Source organism: Dysidea avara, chromosome 3 (genome assembly GCF_963678975.1).
Source record: "Dysidea avara chromosome 3, odDysAvar1.4, whole genome shotgun sequence".
Lineage (NCBI taxonomy): Eukaryota > Metazoa > Porifera > Demospongiae > Dictyoceratida > Dysideidae > Dysidea > Dysidea avara.
The window spans coordinates 13,654,799-13,676,944 of NC_089274.1; the positions used below are offsets into that span (position 1 = coordinate 13,654,799).

Below are 22,146 nucleotides of genomic sequence, written 5' to 3' on the forward strand. Positions count from 1 at the left end.
GCAAAATCTGGTATCATGCCATATATCAAATTATCAACTTTCTGCATTTCACTTTTCAACTGTAATTCTGACTTTTTCAGTTTTATTCCAGCCTGTTCTAGCTGTATCATGCTTTCCCTTTCCTCCTGCATTTGTGAGCGCATTCCCACAATGTCTCCGCCTGACTGATCTCTGGTTCTCTCTGTCTTGGTAGCCATTAGCACTGCAATGGTGTTATTTTTTAACAGCTTTACTGGACCCTGCAGCAAAATATTAGTCTGCTTTCTTGGGCAAAATGTTAAGAACGTATTCTGGTTGAATATTAAATTGTCAAATGTGAAGTCAAGTTTAGGTTTGATCAAAGTGAAGGAATCTGTTACTGTGGAGCCTAACTTGATTTCAGGGAGGAGTCTTGTGATATCATCACCAACATTTGCTAATATCATGTCACAGTTAAACATGATGTTGTATGGAGCCAGAGCATTAAAAACCTCACGGCTGCAGTATGGCCATTTTGTTGATCCTTTTATAGCTCGAATTGGTCTTATGTCAGACTTGGCACCTGTTGGAAAAGCAATGTGATATACACCTGTCTTAGTACATACTATTGTACCTTTGACAGCAAAGGAGACATGGTAAGTGTTGCGGCCCCATTGGCCATCCTGCCTTGACAGCACTTCTAAGTCAACATTACTGTGATAAATTCCCTTAGCAACAGCCTTGACTATTCCTATCACTAGATACTCTAAGCCCTTTCTTTTTGAGTAGTAATGTAGCAGAATGGAGCCATCTTCTTTTGATTCACAATGGAATGAAGGAGCGTTCATCTCACTGAAGCTAACTGTCAGGTAAGCATGAAGACTGTCTAAACTTCGTAAAAATGTCTTCAGGTCAACTGCTAGTGTGTTCATTAGTTCACTGTGACCAGTTTTATCGCAAGTTTCATAAAACACATGTCCTATTCCTTCCAACATTTCATCCAAAGGAACACCTGCATTCAAGCTACAAACAGTTGCCACTATTAAGTGTAATTAGTTACCTGTTACTTCCTGTGCTGTCTGTAACAGTTTAACAACTAGATCGTCATCCACAACTTGAAATTTGTAGAACGTAGTGTCATTGCAAATGTCAGCCTTTTGCCTATTGAATCAAATGTACTAATATAGACAATATCATGAATACTTACCTGACTTGCTCCTTGACTACTTCACCAAACCTCCTCTCCAAGTAGATTTCAAACACATGACAAATAAATCCATACTGTATGTTAATCAAAACTTAATTGTTGTACCACGTTTATTATTCAAGTTACCATTCTGCCATAAACTGCAGCTATGTTCTTCACTCCATAATACGAACTGAATTGTTCATAAGGTTACAAAATGTGTAGGAGTTATAAATCACTGCAGCCCATCAGTGTAAGGGTTTTCTCTCTTTACAAAGTTTTCTTTCTTTCAAGTACAATTTACAACAATAGATATCAAAATGCAGGCTTAATTTTAACACTAAACCCTTAAACAATATCAGAGAACTAGAGCTTCAAACCCAATACCACCTTGGTTGTCAAGTACAGCTTAAGTGAAGACTAATAAGGAAGTGTATCATCACAGTATGCTTTGCATCTAGTTTTGCAATATAAGCTACATAGTTCCCTAAGCCTTTGAACTTTGTTATCCAATACTGAGAATCCTACTCATTAAAAACTTTGAAGGACTGTTTGTACACTATATATTGACTTGTCATAGCTACTGTCATAGGCGGTGGAAAGAGGGGGGCTAGGGGGCTGAAGCCCCCACCATCAGTCAATTGTCCTTCCTGGAGTAGGGCTGAAAACCGTGAAAAAGTATATTCTAATAGAACACTCAAATACCCTAATAGAGCAGTCAAGCCACTTCATAAGAACATGTTCCTAAAAGTAGTCTAAAATTGGAGAAAAAACATGCCTACAGTGTCACGGGCATCTTACTTGAGAGCTGGTGTACTTACCACTGTACCAAATGTTTCTAGGTGTCTAAAGGCTGTTTTGTACTGCTTTTAAATGCTGTATGTTTATTAACCCTGTAGTCAACAGCTAAAAGCTTTGCCAAAAGAGGTTTTTGTTGACTACAAATAGGCTGTTTTAAATACTTTTGACTAATAAAGTTGGTATTTTAGTTGAAATGCTTCAAATTCTACCTATCAATTAATTCTGGCGAACTTTGAGGCATCATGAAAGCTAAAATGGCTACAGCTTAGACCTCCTGCTGCCATAGATTCTATATTCTGGTCAGCATATCAACTACTTCCTCCACCACTGGCTACTATTGGAAATCAATGTAGCCACTATTTAAGGGCAACCACTCTTTGAGGACAGTGTTTGTAACATAAGTACAACTCTGCAGCTACTATATTCAGAATACCAAATCAAGACTGTTGTTTCATATTTAGTGAATTTCACTGTGATGTGCACCAAAAAGGAACAGATGATCTCCAGACACAAAATATAGAATCACTTTTATACTGAAAACTTTACTAAATAATACCCAATCATTCCTCCCTAGCTAACTAGCTCTTTAGCTTTGTGAATTCAAATAATACATGCAGTGTTTATGTTTAAAAAGTCAATGTGAGCCACTATTCAAATATAACACCTATGTGTTTAACCAAGTAAATATGATAGTAACTGTATCATTACATAGTGCAATGTAGCACTGCATTCTTTTCCAAAAGGATGAAGTCATGCAAGGAATATTTCAGTATTTGGATATTATATCACTGGCAAGGGCATCACAAACATGCAGGTTTGTAAGAGATTGCATAGTGCCACTGTTGCTTAGCTCTATACTTTCTATTTTAGTCTCTTCCTGAAACATTGCTATGATCCATTGCTCTTCACAGAATTAGATCTTCAACCATTTTGGACCACAGTAAGTCAATATTATTGTACATGGTGCCACAATATACATATGTATATGTGTAATACTTATGTGCATTTGCATAACGCACACACACATACATACATATATAGGTAGTATTACATACATGTAATAGTTGTAACTTGGGCATGAGGGCATTGCCTGAAATGTATGCCCAACTGCCCGAGGGGATACATTTCAGGCAAAGCCCGAATGCCCCGTGTTACAGCTAATATGTAACATTTCCAATCCATATCAGGCTGATAGCCTGCACAGGGTGATCAATCACCCAAGCCAATACAAGTGCAACCACTGGATATATTATATATGCATGCCTAAAAAGTTTGATTATATGTCAACAGCTAGTACATTGTGGTAACGTTCAGTTACGATGAATGGATAAATCCTAGAGATATCACAGAGAATTTTGGTTACATGAGTTTAATGTTTTAATCAGTGCTATTGTATTGTTTATGGAATAATTATGGAGTTTACTAAAGGCCTAGATAGATAAGCTTGCTTGTAGAGCAGTTCTTCATGCAGAGTGGTACATAACTTCATGATGGAGTGAGATCTGTATTCGAATATGTGCGGAAACAATTGGTGAATAAGCTATAGCACTAGTTCTCATCTTAGCCCAACGTTTTTCATCTCATAGGATGGCGAGGATAACAAAACGTTCTCCTGAGTGGTTTTCATAGTGAAATCCAAGTTGTGCATACTAATCACGTGAGTATTAATCGATCCCCACAATCAATTTTGACCTTAATGTCTATATAATTGCTGCTCAGATGTAGCCCGGGTGGTTCCATTGATCTGAGGTGTGAAAGTGTTACATAACATACATGCAGGTGGATGATGTAGCACTACAAGGACTACAAAGCAGATGCACACAATTACAACATCTTGATTTGTCATGGACTGGAGCTGGTGGCCTAATAACAGAAAAGGAGCTGTGCAAGTAAATATTAATGTTGTATATAGTAATTATACATGCAATTATGATTTTTTAATAGAATTTCATCAAATTGACACTGTAGATATCTTTTCAGTATCTTTTAAATGTACATAGTTCAGAATGTATACTTACATATTAGATGTGTATTTTGATTTTACAGCTTTTTAAAACAGTGTGGAGAGAGCTTGATTACTTTACGATTAGCGTGTTGTCAGTATATTGGAAAGTTGACTTTGGAGACGATTGTTAAAGAATGTCCTGGTCTTGAAAGTACGTTAGTTAGGACAGTGGTAGGACAATGGTTGTTCCATTAGAGCAGTATGCTTAGAGAAGTTAATTTCTAGACTTACCTTCTAAGTGTATAGGTTTGTATAGCGTTATGCCTGTTTTGTTTTGTTTCAGACTTGGATTTACAATCATGCAGTCAGCTAGATAGTGTTGACCTGATGTTAATTGGTAAACTGTCTCATCTTAAGAGGCTGAACCTTTATCGTATGCCATTTAATGAGAAATTTTTGGATTCTTTGGGCAAGTGCGTAGGTGTATGTTTTGTACTTGTATAAAAATATTGTGTACCCTGTACTTACAGACAATACTTATGTAATAGCAAGGTTTGTTTTTGAGGATACTTGTTTTTCACACAGGCATACCTATATTGTATACCATTTGTAGTCACTTCCCTGGTATTGGAAAGCTACCCCAAGACATCTAGCTTTAAAAAAAACCCCTACCACGTAATTATTTGTGACCTTAGGAAGATACTGGACTGGACATAATTTTATTGGCTTGGTCAGCCTTGTGAAGTTGAGCAAACATGAAATTTCAAGGCATCCAGTTCTCCTAAAGACATGGTAATTTAAGCCAAGCTTGTTAATTCTTTTTATGCATGTTTAATCATAATTGGTGCCCATTCCCACCTCATTGTAAGCAACAGTTGTACTCAAGGCTGCCCCATCTACTGTGAAGACAATGAATTGACAGCTCCATTTTCACTATGCACCCATACAGTGTATAAAATTAATGTAAAGTGTGGCTTTATGGTCAAACCTGATCATATAGTTTCCTATATGTCATTAATGAAGTCTCACTTTAGAGGTTGTACCCAGCTGGAACATCTTAACCTCGGATCCTGCACATTGCAAGGAAATGTTGGAGCACTGAATAATCTCCTCTCAAACTTGAAGTATGTATATGACTATACATTGATCTTGTATAATACATAATTTATACTTACTGGTTAGCAGTAGGTGTGATACTGTAAATGTGTAGATATACAAGTTTAGCTAGTGATAATGTGAGCATTGAGTTTATTTGCGGACAACCAAATATACAAGAGATGACAGATCAAATTTTTACTTGTTGAATATTTACTAAGCTTACATAATTTAGTTTTCCAGTCTGTTACATCATTTGGTTTGTACTTACAGGCTATATGCACTCTTGTATGGGTTGTGTATACATAAATGTCAGTTACTTTTCCGTTTTCCATTAAATAACAAATTCATCAAATAGCATATGAGCATTCTAAGGATGCATTCTTCTGTAGTTATTTCTGTATATGATGCTCCCTTTGCTTATATTTATTTGCCTTAACTTTGGATGTATACATGTTCACATATTTTATAACTACTTTTAGAAATCTTGTGTCCCTTGACTTGTGGAGGTGGAAGGAAGTCACTAACCGTACAATGAAAGTGTTGGCTGAGAACTGTCCCAACCTTCAAGAATTAGATATTGGATGGTGGTATGTAATGTGTTTGTATTGTATAAATAACTGCAATACCATAATACTTATTATGTTTGTACATTTGTACATTACACAGAATTGTACACAAGTTTGGTACATATGCACCAGTGTGCACAATCAGCCTGCTGGTTGAAATTTTGCAAAATTTGAAAATTTTATGACCAGTTCTTCAAATAATCAACATTTGTTGTGGGGGACTATACCTCAAGTGAAGTATACAGCCCACTACTTGTCACTGTGTAGCAACATTTATTTGCTACATTTATCAATGAATTATCGGATAGGCCTCTCATGTTTCTTTGCCGTAGCATTGCTAAACTTGGTGTTCGTAATAGTGTCAAAATGAAAATACATTACAGGTTTTTGCAATTGAATTCGGCGACTTTGCAATTGAATTCATCCCGTTTGCAATTGAGTTCGTCGCTTTTGCAATTGAATTCGTCCCGTTTGCAATTGAATTCGTCCCGTTTGCAATTGAATTTGTCGGTTTTGCAATTGAATTCGTCCCGTTTGCAATTGAATTCGTCGCTTTTGCAGTTAAATTCGTCCATAACAAGAATGGCAGCTGGAGCAAACATGAAAACATGATGTAGCAGCTGCTACAAGAACTTGTTCAAGTACAACAGTAGTAAACAACTCTTTATAAGGCAATAATTCTTCCTCTACAGCCTCTCCAACAACATTCCAAACTCTACTACGCCATTCGCGATGGGTGTGGTCACTTGCGAGCAAGCTAATTAACTTGTCAGACAGCTATCAACTTCGCGTACTACCAGCTTCAATTACCTTCTAGTGTCTCAAGTGTAACTCTCCAAGGCATAAATAGTTCATCTCTTAATGAACGGGTTGGTTTCTTGGAGCCGTTTTGTTTATGACGAATTGTAATGCAAACGCGACTAATTCTATTGCAAAACCGACTAATTCAACTGCAAAAGCGACGAATTCAATTGCAAAACCGACGAATTCAATTGCAAACGGGACGAATTCAATTGCAATACCGACGAATTCAATTGCAAACGGGACGAATTCAATTGCAAAGGCGACTAATTCAATTGCAAAAAGCTGTATCACCGTGCTATGCAAATATTGTAATGTAAAAAGATTTGGGGGTAAACATTTGGTGAGTTAACATGTTTCATCGTGTTTGTTTGTTTGTTGATGTTGTAGTCCTCAGCTAGTGGGAAAAGGTCTTCACAGTTCAGTTGACATATTCATGAAATGGCCTAATTTGAAAAAGATTTTTCTTACTTGTGGAAGGTCAGATTAGATTTAACTGGATGTGCTGTATCTGTGTGCCTTCATACTATAGAGCTATTGATGATGATGATGTTGCAGCTATTGGTGGTTTTTGTCCGCAGTTAGAGCAATTTGATATACTTGGATCCAATCGAGTAACTGCAAATTCTATCAAGATGTATGTATATATGTATGCGTGTATTAGGGCTGCAACAAATCTGTATGATGGTAACACATGTAGTAACTGTTTGCTTGTGATGTATGCATTATATTACAGCAATGTGTTATTTGTTTGAATAGTAAGGTTTACATTTTCCTGCTGTAAAAAGATGTCAACCAGAAACCTCACCCTAATGGTACCTTGGCAGTACAATCAATCCCTAATATGAATAATCAGAATCATATCCAATGAATTTTCCACAAAAAAGTAATTAACAGGATTTCTACTGACTGATTTACCGATACCTTCAGAGCTGGTTCAGACAGGCACAATCCAGTATTGGCTAATGCTACTTATAAATGTATTGTATTGCATACTTTACTTTGATGTTAATATTTTGGTAATATTATTCTACTGTGCACATTTTGAGGACTTATAATAGACCATACAGAGAACAACCTAGAACTTTGTTGATCTTTACTTCAATATTATTGTAATACTCAAGTAGAGTGCACATTTTTGAGGACTTCTAATAGAGTATACATAGGATGTTCTAGTACTTCTATTGGTAGATCTATGAAATTTATTTATAAGCAGATTTAACCCTTAAATCCGCAGCTGTTTTATAAAACTCAAGCACTGAAAATGCGTAATCCAGTAAACTGGACCATGCACATGTATGCCTTGTAAAACTAGATTCCAAAGCACCAAAATTGTTAAAGCTATCTAAAAATGACAAACACCGTCTTGCTCACCATTAAATTTTGGATCCAGAGCTTCCCACTTCACTTTGGAAGAGCAAAAGAACTACCTTCCTTCTTTGTACAAAAGACCATGCATAACTTAGCTGTGCTTTGTTGTATTGACTTTCTCTTGGTGTCATGTTGTTCCTCACGTGATGGCAATTCAGTTGGTATATACATATCATGTGGTTAAGCCAACATCGGACAAGCAAAATGACAATACGAAGGCAAAAGGATGCACATTTTTATTTATAAAGTGTAAAGTGTTCAGCCAAGATAGCAGCGGTTCAATGGTTAAGGATGTTGTGGGTGTTAGGTATATGGAGGTCCCTGGTTTGAACTCTGGTAATTGTTTTCAACATTTTTGTACACCTTTTTTTACTGGTATTCGCAATCCTCAACTAAGTTTGCTTAACTATTGAGAGGCAGAATGTTTAGTCATTTGCCACAAGGTTTCACCATATTATGTTTTTATTCACTATAACGTTATCCTATTCTTTCCTTATACAGTATGCTGAAGTGTTGTCCTAAGTTGCAGTTGGTGGATGTTTCATTTTGTACACATATCACTAACAATGATGTGGATGCATGGAGGAAAGAGTATCCTAAATTGTGTGTTAAAAAGAGTTTCCAATGATGCTAATAGATCTGTGTTTATTTTTTGGATATATTTTATAGTTACATTACAGTTTGTAAAGATGAACAATTTAATTATCAATGTGTTTTTATTTATAAGAAAGTAAATCTGTTATCTATCAGTTAGAATTTGCAGGTACGTATTTGTGCCACTGTATAATCTAATTGATCGAGATCTTATCTATTGTACAAGATTGTATTCAAAGTTTGGGTTTGCTAGGGACGAGGCTAGGGCCAGACAAAGTATACACATGCACAACTATGCCAAGTAGACAATATAGGGCTGTGAGAAGGCGAATCGTCAACGCATGCGCAGTGAAACCCCCTGAGAATTGTGATTTCCGTAAAACAAACAAAAACGGTAACTTCACGAAAGGTGAAAATTTTATAAGTCAGAGTGGGCCCAAAAGATTGGCGGAGTTTCAAGTTGGTGGCGCCACCGTCTGACCGTGGCTCTGAAGCGAGCTCTGAAGTCATGCATAATATATGTGACCGGATTTGCGAAAAGGTACCTTTTTCACACACAAAATTTGACCCATTTTTTGAACTTCAAAGCTTCATAACTTTTTGATAATGAAACATAATTGCTTGAATTTTTTAAATAAATGTAGCTACAGTATCTGGCTACATTTTGATACTAAGAGCAAGTTACTCAGTATAAGGAGTCAAGTGTTACATCATGTTGCGTGCTGTTTGTGTGGCATTGTTTAGAATGAGTGCAAAAGCAGCCGCGGACATGGAGATCTATTAAACGGAGTATACCGAGGCATGTTTTACTTGTATTCGCGGTAGTGCTCTTCGCGGTTTGCGTGAACGGTAATTTTCTACTTAATGTGATAGATGATGACAGTGTTGAGATAATATTACTGAATGAGTCTCAGTATTGTTTTGTGAATCAGAATACAATCAGAGTTAGTAATAATTTCACCAGTGAGTTACAGGACATTGTTAATAAAACTGAACATGTTATAATAAGGCCACACCAAGTCAAACCTTAGTTTCTGGTCACCCGCCCGCATGGTAAACCTGAAACCCTAGTTTATGAAGACTATTATTAATATTACAGGTGCTTAAGTGCACGTGACCCAGCAAGACACTTATTTTTTACTGCAAAAGATCGATATACTCTAATAGAGCATTCAGGGATTCCAATAGAGCAGTCACACTACTCTTAACTCTAATATTAGGTATATATGCCACACTAATAAAATGTTTCTAACTACAGCTAGTTTTGTCCTTGATTATATAGCTGTTCAGATTATAACTGTTACTAAAGCTTCTGTAACCAAAGTAATTTCAGTAGCATTAACTACTAGTCCATGCAGATGGGCCATAGCTTTAACTTTATAATTCAAATGTAGTCCTCTAATGATTAGTCTAATTCCTTATCACTGAACACTACAGGGGTATGGAAAGCCGGCAACATTCGGTGAGCTTAAACTTAAACTTTTCCATAACTAAAATTACATTGGCAAGTAGAAACCCTTATAGTTTAAACATTCCCAGATGATCACTAAAAAACAGTAGTCTGGAGCACTCAATGACTCAAAACTTTGACAGTTACTTTTCTCAAGGTTACTGAATAGAAGGCTGGAAACACATAGCTAGTGGGCTAAGACTTTACATTTGAATGAAGAATTTCTGATGTGAAAATAGAAGTTAAATTTCATTGTGTATCATGATCATTTGAACAACTTAGCTATAAGTCATAGTAATATTTTCCTGACATAGCTATTGAGACATTTATTTCACTTGGAAAGCATAAGTAGCTACATGAGCAAAACATTTCCTATAGTATATTCTAAATAAATAGATAAATATATACTTAAATGCTATACATCAGTGTATAGCTAGCCATGATCCATCAACAACTTTCCTAGTGCATTTTTTGCCGAAGCACAACTACTTATGTTGTTGGTTAAGTATAAAATCAACATGAATTTGCTAAATTGAGCAAATAATAATACCATACAGTATATTGTCACAGTAGAGTCTATAGTCCTGAAGTCCTGATCATCCGCCCGCCCGCATCCATTTGTAGGCTTGGGAGTGACCAGAAACTAAGGTATGACTTGGAGTGGCCTAAGTACTACAATTAATAGTACAGTGATTTTCATTGTTCCATCAAATGGTACTAGGTGTAGTGAAGATGACAACATTGGTGTCCCTACTCCAGTGTATGTAATCCTAGTTGTACTGGATGCTATTACTGTACTGATAGCAGTTGCTATTATTATGCTACACTTGCTAATCAAGGAGTTACTTACAGTGTCAGGTATACTAATCATGATGCTGTGTGGTTCTTTGGTTTTGTCCACTATTGTTACATTTGCAAGTCTCACTTATGGCTATATTGCTGAAGAAGAACAGAACAATTCAGTGTGTATTGCATTAGTCAACTTATCATTCTATATGCTATTTGTCTATCAAGCAATCAAGCTTGGCATTCTGTTCCACTTTACCTATCTGATGTACAAAAGTTTCAAAGCTATCTCTTCGGATGAAACAGAAAATAAACAATGTACACTGATCAAGTACAGTACATTTGTACTGGTAGCTTCCATCTTGTGTTTCGTTTTTGTGATATTATTTGAATTAGCTGGCACTGGCGAAGTGTACAGTACAGGAGGTGGATCATTTTGTTTCAATGCTAATGCTGATGTTGGTGGTGACAATGCTGTCATATTCTCTGGCATAGCATCTCTTGTAGTGATCACGTTTATAGCATCTGAGATAGCAATGTTTTCCATTGGACTTCTTCTCTACTTTTTAGCTAACAGAAGAAAATGTTGCAAAACAATATCTGGTAGTGTACGAGTAGCCATTGCTTTAGCAGCTACAGTTGGAATTAATATGATTCTCTTTATATCCTTGAGGATAGCTCGTGTTTCGGGTGAACTATTTTTGCCTTCACTTACAAGTGCAACAGTAGCGGAACTACTGATATTGTTTGTTGTGTTTCTGTCATCACACAAAGCATGGACTAAAACGAAAGTTACACTGTCAAGATCTATAAGTAGGCTACATATGAGTGGTTATAAAGACACTCAAGTTTAATTGTATTGTAATTCATAATTCATTGAAGCTCTGTAGTGTGATTCCATTGTAGTTCATTATAATCTGACACAAGGTTTTCACTATGTATAACATCACCTATATCCTTATACTATTATCTGACGCATTAAGACACCTCAAGTGCAAATTTCGACTTTACTGACTTTGTGACTCTCCTGCTATGGGGACTGAAGCCCCCTTTCACTTTTATTAGACTTTACCTGATCAAAATGTACTAAGGATTACAATAGCATATATTAGTTTAATGATCAGTAATAGTACAAATACTCATTAAACCCACTTTATACAAAGGCATTATCACTGGATTTGTGCTAAAGGTAAATCTCAAATTGTATGGCAGCTTAGACTAAATGTTACAAAATGTGCACTTATAGATCCCTAACACCAGTAGCTTAATTTACCACTATACACTATTCTCTCCTAAAAGAAATTGACCAGCATCTCTACCTGCAGGGGATCATGCTGTAGTAATAATGTAAGTCATGACATTTGTATCACTGGATTTATGGTTTCTATACCAGTGAGATAACTATCACTTACAGATTACTATATGTGTCTCTGTGTTATGCTGTCTGTTTCCACTAGGTGGCTTTGTCTAGCTATAGTACTAGCTTCATCCCAGGGGCACTTATATGCATTATAATTAATGTAATTATAATTAATGTACCTTTTACATACAATATAACAATTTGCTGAGTTTTGATTCATAAAAATATTGAAAGTTTCTCAGCGGCTGAGGCTGTGCCCCCAGACCCCTGCTTCTGGTAACTCAATAGTGCTGTTGGAACTGGAACCTCTCTTCAAAAAATCCTGGCTACGCCCCTGGTAAGACCCCAAATGGAGTTTGCCCCAGCTGCTTGGGACCCTTGTTATAAGGCCATTCCAATATAATTCATTGTTTTCCATAACATCAGGATGCTGAAACCATAATTTATGTGGAATGCGGCTCATTTCATTATTGATTGTTCATATTTGGCTATTGCTATTCATTGCACAATTCATTATAGCCTAAAATAACAACCACATATATGAGGTAATTAATTATAAGTACTGCAAGAATGCAGTTGTATAGTATAAATTAGTGGCTATGAATATAGTAAAAGCTATCAGCTAAGTTGTAATTCTAAATAAGATTGCTGCAAATTTGTGCAACTGTTATGGCCAGATCAGGTGACATTATAGTGAATAAGTTAACAGCATGATGAATAAAACCATCAATTTTTACTATTCGAATAGTTGTGAACAAAACAACCGAATAGCTATTTGATTATTCTTTAATGCTTATGCTTCTATTGAACAAGTACTGAAACCTTTCGTTATGGAGCAAGGTAAAGCCTAACAGCTATTTCTGTCGTTTCTAAAATAGAATTTTTATGGCATAGATACATCACTTTATTCACAATCTTTATAAGTTTCAAGGCTGGCTTTTCCATCTGAATACAGTGTACAGAAATGCTAACGATTATTTGAATAGTGTGTTAACGAATCAAATAGTGTCATGCCGACCAAATAGTCAAATAAGAATACTTTTTTTTTTTAAACTGCATAATCGTTTCAGCACTACTCTAGTTGAATATCTTCTGAGTATAAACTTAGACCTCCTAGATTTGAATTTGGGAGCACTTTTGATCGAGGGGTCCGCAACTCCCTTGAAATCTAATACAGCCCTCTTTGAAATATTGTTGAAATCTCTGATTTTGAAATCTGAAATCTAAGTTCCATATATTTCCTGTATACTTCTGTATTTTCAGCATCACATATGCTACGTGCAGCAACCCCAGAAAACTCTACAAAGGATTCCACGTACTTTCATATACTACATATCGTGTGATGCTACTATTCCAGATACCCAAGATTTATAAATGCTTTGAAATCTTGCCATAAATTGCTTGAAATCCTGTCAAATTGCAAAGATTTGTCCAAGTTGCGGACCCCCCACTTTTGATAGCTATTATTTTTAGCAAACTATGCTATACAAAGTGCATAAAAATTAAATTACCCTAAAACGTGTGATGGTAACTAAAGGTGTACTAAATAAAATAAGGTATAGCTGTATACCAGTAGGCATTCCAGCCCAATTTTTAATTTTGGAAAAATGGGCTTTTTATATGCTCAATAGATAGAGTATTGAGCACAGTGCTTAAAAAAGGTACATTTTTTCTCCAGGGCTCCCCACACATTTCAAAGGGAAAAATGGCACAATTGAATCAGGAAGCCTTCTAGGAATCTGGACTATCTTGAAACTACAGTTGCTTCTAGCTGCAAGTTTGTACATGTAATGAGAGTAACTTCAGATTGTATCGGATCTCAGTGATCTTTGTATGCTTTGTGGTGAGCAAATATGTTTCACCCACTGCACACTTCTCAATACAACGGTGTATACCCATAGTATCTCAAGTAAGTAAAAACATCAAGTTAACAACTTATAAAGGTAAACAACTAAAGTGGAGGTACCACAATGATGCAACAATACTTAAGGTGGAGTTGTGGTTTCAATTATGTTATAGTTATGCTGACTTTGAAGTGGTTTATACTTTTGAGCTGATGACACAGCCATCAGAAAATTGCTCTGGAGCTGAAAATCACTAACCCGAGCGAAGTAACTATGCACTTTAAAGTAAGCACCAGTGACTACCTTCCACCCAACAGTACGTTTTAAAAAGTTTTAAAGTATTCTACATACATTGCATGGTTTGAAAAGATTACAAAACAACACAAAATGTACTTATACATAACGCGCACGATAAAACTAAGATTTTCATGATGATCAGCGTGTGGACAAACCCCACAGCGACTTTCATCCTGATTGGAGCTTGGACGATGGAGCAATCCCAAGTTAAACAGTTGTTATTTTGTGCCAGGGTTCTATTGGGGAATATACGGAGAATTTTTTTATTAAAAAATCTCGGATACTGGAATGCCTAATACCAGTATATAAATTGGTGGCATTAACTGTTTTGACTGCTCTATTAGAGTATCTTGATCTTGAATATTTATTTGTTGATTAGCAAAACCCTTAGGGTAACACACTAATGTACAATTACAGTGATAATTATTAAGTAAAAATTACAACCTGAATGTCAATTTCATGAAGATCAGGATAGGGTATTACAGGAATTCCATTCAATGGTCATCTTGGGGGTAAAGGAGTTGCGATAAATTTCTGTTCTTGATTGGTATATAGTGAGAAAATTTTAGTTGATGATTAGCTCTAGTGATTGGAAAGGATGGAGATGGCAAGTAGTGGTGCGGAACAATAAGTAGGTTCTTATTAATTTGAATAAAAGGATCAGTCGATCATGTAGTTGGCCAATTTAACTGGTGTAGGATTGTGGTAATATTTACTTCAAACTTATTTGCCTGACTTTCTTCAGTGTACAGTTTATAACTGTAAAGTGTCTTCTATTTTCCCATTGGTTTTCTGTACTTCTGAGCAGTGTGAATGCATCTGATGATCAGCGATTCCTGTTTCTGGTGTCAATATAGTCCTGTAAGTCCAAGCGGGGCAAGAGAAGGGCCCTCATATCCGCCTATGTTGATCTTGCATGATTGATAATGCATCTTTCAATATTGGTCTATTACAACATATTTGACATTGCAATGTTGTCATACCTTAAAATCAAAGGGCAGTTATCCAAACTTTGTCAATGATGTATACAGTCTCTCTAAAATCACCTAAGCTGGTAGCATCTCTGTCACAAAGTCAAATGGTTCTAACTATTCGATCGCTTCAGTTCTCAATACTCAGTTTAGTACACTCAATTGCAGACTAAATTTGCATACAGATACAGAGTATTTATACAAGTTGTAGTGTTAAGGTCAGCAAAAGGTCAACTATAAGCTTACAAAGAAAGTCAATTACCTGTACAAAATTAGAGCAATACAGAGACAGAGATATGTCAAAACAACTTACTAATAACTTACAAAAAGTAACAACAAAGACAAGGATGGTAAAAACACCCAGCTAATTACATTAATAAGCTACAAAATGTAATCAAAGAGATAATTAATGTAAATTAAGTATAAAGTCATCCTGCTTCTTCACAATCTCCTAACAAACATGTTGAGCTTTCAAACAATTAGGTCCCACATATCTTGTATACAAACATCTCAAACCTTAACTATATAAACTGACTAATGTCAATATATACAGTGGAACCTCAGTTATCCGAACCCCTTGGGACCAGGGGTAATCCATAAGTCTGAAAGGTCCATATCTCTGAAACAGTGTGTATATATAACCATAAAGAAATTTTTTTAATATCAGCATTTTCAACTACCCTAATAAAACAGTCACAACTCTAATAGAGCAGTCATTTCTGTAGTTCAGATAACCGAGAATCCGGATAACTGAGGTTCCACTGTACTAGTAACAATATGACAACCTCAGTGTTACCTATAGCTTCTAACAAACCTCTTGATAAACATATCATGACAGGGTTACTATACATGTTAGGGTTAACAATTTGTAGTCTCGCATGGCCAGACCACTTTTCTTTGTCACGGCGCTTATCGATTAGAGACTATAAGTGCCTACTCTGAAAAAGGGTCTGGTCCAGAATCCATAAGCACTGGAAATGCCATGTTGGTAGCAGTGATGAGACACTGAGGCTGGTTTTCTACGGTTAAAAGGTCATAGATTGATTTCTTGTGAAAACAAAAACGCTAAAGGCGAACTGAGCAAGGAATCAACCCGTGTCCTTTTTAGCCTTAGAAACCCAGCCTCAGTGTCTCTCACCACCGCTACTGGCAATCGTTCACGGCATTTCCAGTGCGTATGTGGCTTGAAATTTAAAAGTATACGTTTTATGATGAAAGTTGATTAAACACCCTGAGCTCTAGCTTGGGGTGTGAAAACAAGTTTACGTATTGATTCTGGACCAGACCCTTTTTCAGAGTAGGCGCTTATAACCTCTAATCAATAAGTGCTGTGACGGAGAAAAGTGATCTGACCACATGAGACTAAATAATTTGCTCAATGCATGAAAGATGTAGAAGCTAGGTAAACATTGGTCATCAGCATCAGTCATTTTATGCTAAGATTTATAACCGGCAAAACTTTAAAAAAATATTTAAAAAACTAACAAAACACATAACTGTGCATCACTCAATGGTTCACTTCAGATTTATTTGCTGTAAATTTAATACTTTTAGTAGCAGGTGATGATAAAATCAAATATTATAATGTTCAATAAATTATCAAAAAAAAAAGAAGTTAATGTGACTATATAATTAGATCCAAGCATTCCATGCTGGATCCATACGGCATAAGTTTTCCACATTTTCAGCAGCTGAGATAAGTAATGTGATGTTGGACTCTGCACCCTCAAATTGAGCCAAATCTGTAGTGACAAATTAATATAGATAATATTTGGGAAGCTATAACTTATGTGGGTATATATACCACTTTAGCGTGGGTGTTCAAAGGCGCCGCTCGGGGTTTAACTCACATATTTCCCAGGCAATAACATGGGAAAGCGGTTTGCCAATGATTTTGATACCCAGCCAGTTCAAAGAAACGATGTGCTTTGACTCGTTATATTGAGCAACGTAGAGCTTTGTATTGTGGGACTCATTGTTGTAGTGGTTGCTAAGCTGAATATATTTGCTAAGATAGACTAGTTGGTTCTAACTAAAGGATAATAGGATAATGAAGGCACAAAATAATTGTTTGGGCAATCGTGGATGCGTATTTCTACCCACCGCGTATCAGCCTTTGAACAGACCACAGAATGGCAAAACTACTACTGCTACGCTGAAATAAGTTACAGACTTAAGTACTTAACTTAATATAATAACTTACTTACTGTCCCAATAGCAAAAGTTAGTTGGCTTAACTTAGTACAAAAATGATAACAATATAAACTCCATCCCACAATCACAAGTTTTCTAACATTACGCGTTGAAACATAGATGACGTTTTAACGTACTGGTGGCTATTAGCCCACGCCATTAAAGCCATGATCGATCTTCATATGCTACTGCATAAAACAAATGGGGGTGAGTTCTCGATAGTTCTTTTACTGATTAGGTGAGTGCGCCCCAAGTGATATATATATCACTTATACCACGGCTGCTTGGTATTTGCTGATATTATACACCCACAGCTCTCGGGCTTTGGGTGTATATATCAGCAAATCCCTCCCAGCCGTGGTATAACTATTAAATAAGCCACTAAGAAATACCCAGATAATCATAACTAGTCTTAGTTGATCTGACATTATGTCAGATCAAAGTCAAAGTTGATCTGACATGCACAATGCCTAGCAGCATGTGTAAGTATGCCAAGCTGGAGCATGCCCCCCCTGAAAAAAATTTGGATTTTCAAAGCTTGGATGAAAGTATTTTGACACCCAAAACTCCTTCAGCAGCCATGCACTGCATCATTGTTTTTAGCCACATCAGTAATAATAATATGATTATGAAACTATTCAATGTGATAGTTTGTGACATGTATCTATATCTATTATGATCATATACTGCAGTACATATAAAACCCCTGTAGAAGCCACTTAAACAGTGTGTGAACATGTGGTTGAGTGGTGCAGATTGCACTTCATTGAAAGGTGCAGGTTTGATTCCCCATGGTGGACGATTTTCTCTCACTTTTTTGGACCTTTTAGAAGCTCTTTGACTGCTCTATTAGAGTTGCTGACTGTTCTATTAGAGTATATCGATCGAAAGTGGCCAGCCATCCTTGACCAGTTCAGTAGGTAATTGGATGGTCTTCGAGCTAAGTGGTCGGTAAATGTCCAATGGCCAACCATTATAATCCACTGTGCAGATAATAACCACTTCATTTACCACAGCAATTCTACGAATAGAGAAATTTTATAGACGATACTATAGCAACCGTTTTCCATGGAGGACATTTGGTCTTTGTATATGGAAAATCAAATATAAATACCACTTATAATACTGTGAATTTTGATCATGGAAGTTCATCTATAGTTGTTGTCATATTATACAAACTCACTTTGTAGTCTGGTCATAATAGATGTGACAGCATCACTAACCAACTTGACAATGGTATCACCACTGATATCAGCAGGATTGATTATGTTACCATTGGATGATTCTTCTCGTCTCTAAAGAACATTCATGGACAGTTTATGTACACAATTTAAAAGAAAGTATTGACATCCACTACCAAAATATTGTGGCACTAGTTATAAAACTAGCTGAATTATTTCCACGAACGTGTGTGTTTGCTTGTATGTTTCTCTTTCGGCACTCATGAGAACAACACATTTTTTGCTATAGACAACCTGTATGTGCTGAAAAGAGCCTGTATTAAGCTTCCAGACAAGTAAGTTTTGCTCTAAGGCATGCTTGGTTTCTAATACGGGTGATGTGAGTCTCTGAATACTTTGTGAACTGAAATCTATGGACATCAAACTACCAGAGAACAATGTAGCTGGTCGTGTAGCCTACCATGAATGACAAAATTCCTTAAAGTTGAAAAGAATGTGTCACTTGTATATGAAAATGAAGAGCTTCCTTGACACATTGTCTAGCGAATTTGTACAAAAAATATGCTAGACAAACAATTGAAAGTTTATTTCTGTGCAACTATATCATGCATCTTATAAATTCCCTATTCAGCCAAGGATAACACCTGGCTTTTGGATTTAGTACATTAACTTTTTTAAATTTATTTTTTACTGAGTACACACATAGAAAGGCAGACTATGTTATAGAAAACAAGTTCATGAAGTGAGACATTTATTTTACACCCAATTGCACGTTTAACCAATGTGCTTTTGTAGCAGATTAGGACTTCTTTGTGAAGTTCAGTGTCTAACGAGATACAAAACTAGCAATTCAGTAACAAGAAATTTTAACCTACAGAATTTTACAAGATCAATAACCCAATCCCCACTCTGCAGTAAGTTCTTGGACCTTGAAATGTGCAATAAGAAAGCTATGATAGAAGACCTCCTCACTATGTTGTGGATACTATTAAAATTACACCAAACTCAATAAAGAACATTATTTTTCGATTATTCACCAATCAGATAGCTACAATGACATTGCTTGCCTTACCTTGTACCAAGCAATATACTCATCTCTCAGCACTGCTCTTAGTAGACTCTGGATACTAAAGTATGGTTGTGCCAGACAGCGAGCAGCTGCGATCATACACATGGTAAGAGCACCAGTCTTCCCAACTGGTGATATGAACGTCTGTAGACTAGGAGTGAACCTGAATGGAACTGGTCTATTAGCATCCAACTCTCCTACAATACAACAGTATAATCTTTTACACACTACATACTCCCATTTTAACCTGTAGATCTCTTGATGTCAAATTTGAAGTATGCTTGTGTGAGGCATCCACTGTCTCTAGATATCTTGAACATGTCTGGATCAAGTCTTGTAAGATGTAGTACAAACTCTACTAAACCAGTTAGGGCTAGTTGTTGGGTGACCTGTCAACAGCATAATGCTATATGGTACCATATAAAAAGAGTTCATACTTGTCTTCTGAAGGTCCAATAATCTGTGGCAGCTGGGAAAGTTTTCATTGCCCACTCTTTCATAATAGTAGGAGGAGCAAGTGAAGATTGTGTCTATATAATAACATAGCATAAATACAACCATTTGTGATACAGTAAATTCTCTGCATAAATACAAAACAGTGTGTATTACCTGATAGAAAAGATCTTGTAGAGTTGTGGCAGTGATGGTATCACCACGAGTCTGCATCTGAGCTAACTGGTCATAATAGTGGCTCAACACACAATCCCACTCTTGATTCTTTTGACCACAGTACTGTACATATAACGCAGACAGGCATATAAATTAAATCATAATAGTAAAGTCATACTACCTGTGAGAATATATTCATAAGTGATACATTGGTTGGGTCGTCCTGGAAGAGATGATATTTTATGAGTGGTTCGTTAAGTGGTAGAGTGCATTTCCTTCCAGTCTTATTTAGCCAAAGCCTACCCTGACAGATTTGACAGTTATATCTTACCTCTACCAATCTCATTTGTGGTGATACTGCTACCACTCGAGGTACGGTGAACATCAAATGTCTCCTACAAGTCTCCTATTGGTAATCCTTATAGTAAACAAATCAACATTACCAACGTAATACCTTTTGTTTCTCCAAAAACATATTCATCATTCTTAGAAGCTGTAAAAGTCTCTCCTCTCTACGTGATTCTGACACTGAAGAATCGTTGACCACAAGATAGGGATAAACCTGAATAATATTTAAACAAATAAATCAATATACACTATATTATAATAGTGTACAAGCAATATGTATAGCTGACCTTTCCATTATCTCCGCGAATGAACAATCTCCTAACAGTGCTACTGTGTCCTTGTACTATTTCCACGTAAGGCATGAATCTTGCAATGTGGACATAGTAAGGCATTTGCTACAAATAAAATGATAATGTAACACAAGTATTTATTTATGGTGTACTGTTAACATACCCGTGGCATGAGGTACTCCCCAGGAATTTCTACATCAGCAGTGGCTAGAGAAAAGTTACTAAGGAACCTACATTTTTCTTCAAGTAGAAAAGACCTAAGCAAACACACATAATAAAGTCTTATACTTTAACACTGTGCGACAATAGACTCACTTTTGCAATGATTTAGTTTTCAACTCCAGTATTCTAATCCACTTCTTCAGTTTTGCCATTAATGAATGTAATCGCAGAGCACCAGGAGAGCTGTAGAATATATTACGCATGTGAAACAGCATGTAATATAAAACATCTTATACTATGGATCTAACCTGAAATCAAAGTCACTGGCAAACTGATTTTTGAGACGTTGGAAGGCTGGATCTTCTGCAGCAGCTTGAGCTCTCTTAGCTAGTGCCTCGTGTGTTAGCTGTCCACTACCACTTGAGATGGCAGTAGGAGGGTGTTCTAAGCCTATCCCAAATGCTCCTACCAGCTTGTGCACGTATGCCTTTAACTCTGAAGTGACTTGTGTATTGGCAACTATAATAATAATAATAAAAGCAATAAGTTCTCAGCTAACTATATGAAATAAAAATACTGTTTACTCTCAAGTAATGACTATTGAATACATGTGAACAATCTATCATACAGTACGATAGTATTGTATAGTAGGGACCACAAAGGAGTAGGCATGACCCACAAAAAAACATTACCTCCAAACCAGCCTCAATTTTCCTGACAACGATGAGGCAGTATTGGTAAGGTAAAACTAAACCCAAACAAGCTTTCAGAACAACCCGAAACGTTCTCAACAAGTTGCGATGGATTTTTTTTTTTTTTTAAATATTATTAAATGGAATTATCTACTGATTGATTGACTGACTGACGCCTTCGGACAAGTGTAACTCGATAACAGCTAAAGCTACAGGCTTGATTTTTCCACTGCTTGACGTTGCTTTGGCCCGAGAGGTGCCTTTTGGCATACCGCAGTACGTACAATGCATTCTTCATAAACTTACCAGTGTCCTCCTTTGTGTCCCATTCATCTTTGCTTACAGCAAAAGGTGTCAACATGGCGGTAGCACATGATGGCTTCCCTTCGTAATGGAAATCGTTCATAGTGGCGACTTTGATTGCAGAGGCGCTTTTTGAACAGTTCTTGATCTGTAATGTTGTGTAACAGGTTGAACATAGCTGACAACAAAGCGTAATGGATACTTCACTTCTCAGATGATAATTGGTAGCTGGGATGCGGTACCATTTTTTTTTGTTTGATGCAGTATGTGT

The 22,146-nt window shown here is 36.4% G+C and overlaps 3 protein-coding genes across 3 annotated transcripts in view; 1 reads left to right on the forward strand and 2 right to left on the reverse strand.

Annotated features, from left to right (window-relative positions):
* Positions 1 to 2,186, reverse strand: part of LOC136251582 (soluble guanylate cyclase gcy-35-like) — a 3,096-nt gene extending 910 nt beyond the window's left edge. Inside the window, exons 1-6 of the mRNA XM_066044044.1 lie at positions 2,155 to 2,186; positions 1,292 to 1,337; positions 1,166 to 1,239; positions 1,019 to 1,119; positions 593 to 970; positions 1 to 541 (exon numbers count right to left, since the gene is read on the reverse strand). The exon at positions 1 to 541 is cut by the window's left edge and continues 184 nt beyond it. Coding sequence (XP_065900116.1) covers positions 1 to 541; positions 593 to 970; positions 1,019 to 1,119; positions 1,166 to 1,239; positions 1,292 to 1,337; positions 2,155 to 2,186 — 1,172 coding nt within the window. The remainder of the gene's footprint in view (positions 542 to 592; positions 971 to 1,018; positions 1,120 to 1,165; positions 1,240 to 1,291; positions 1,338 to 2,154) is intronic.
* Positions 1 to 8,475, forward strand: part of LOC136249474 (F-box/LRR-repeat protein 4-like) — a 20,023-nt gene extending 11,548 nt beyond the window's left edge. Inside the window, exons 7-16 of the mRNA XM_066041485.1 lie at positions 2,689 to 2,759; positions 2,816 to 2,885; positions 3,725 to 3,834; positions 3,992 to 4,101; positions 4,234 to 4,363; positions 4,925 to 5,014; positions 5,468 to 5,575; positions 6,746 to 6,835; positions 6,888 to 6,992; positions 8,228 to 8,475. Of these exons, the coding sequence (XP_065897557.1) occupies positions 2,689 to 2,759; positions 2,816 to 2,885; positions 3,725 to 3,834; positions 3,992 to 4,101; positions 4,234 to 4,363; positions 4,925 to 5,014; positions 5,468 to 5,575; positions 6,746 to 6,835; positions 6,888 to 6,992; positions 8,228 to 8,354 (1,011 nt within the window). The 3' untranslated portion in view covers positions 8,355 to 8,475. The remainder of the gene's footprint in view (positions 1 to 2,688; positions 2,760 to 2,815; positions 2,886 to 3,724; positions 3,835 to 3,991; positions 4,102 to 4,233; positions 4,364 to 4,924; positions 5,015 to 5,467; positions 5,576 to 6,745; positions 6,836 to 6,887; positions 6,993 to 8,227) is intronic.
* Positions 8,476 to 16,547: 8,072 nt separating this feature from the next.
* LOC136249475 (transformation/transcription domain-associated protein-like) overlaps positions 16,548 to 22,146 on the reverse strand; it is a 94,606-nt gene continuing 89,007 nt past the window's right edge. The window contains exons 106-118 of the mRNA XM_066041486.1: positions 21,189 to 21,399; positions 21,034 to 21,123; positions 20,882 to 20,975; positions 20,716 to 20,823; positions 20,535 to 20,642; positions 20,412 to 20,486; positions 20,262 to 20,303; positions 20,081 to 20,203; positions 19,909 to 20,001; positions 19,719 to 19,860; positions 19,475 to 19,668; positions 18,405 to 18,516; positions 16,548 to 16,770 (exon numbers count right to left, since the gene is read on the reverse strand). Of these exons, the coding sequence (XP_065897558.1) occupies positions 16,661 to 16,770; positions 18,405 to 18,516; positions 19,475 to 19,668; positions 19,719 to 19,860; positions 19,909 to 20,001; positions 20,081 to 20,203; positions 20,262 to 20,303; positions 20,412 to 20,486; positions 20,535 to 20,642; positions 20,716 to 20,823; positions 20,882 to 20,975; positions 21,034 to 21,123; positions 21,189 to 21,399 (1,502 nt within the window). The 3' untranslated portion in view covers positions 16,548 to 16,660. The remainder of the gene's footprint in view (positions 16,771 to 18,404; positions 18,517 to 19,474; positions 19,669 to 19,718; positions 19,861 to 19,908; positions 20,002 to 20,080; positions 20,204 to 20,261; positions 20,304 to 20,411; positions 20,487 to 20,534; positions 20,643 to 20,715; positions 20,824 to 20,881; positions 20,976 to 21,033; positions 21,124 to 21,188; positions 21,400 to 22,146) is intronic.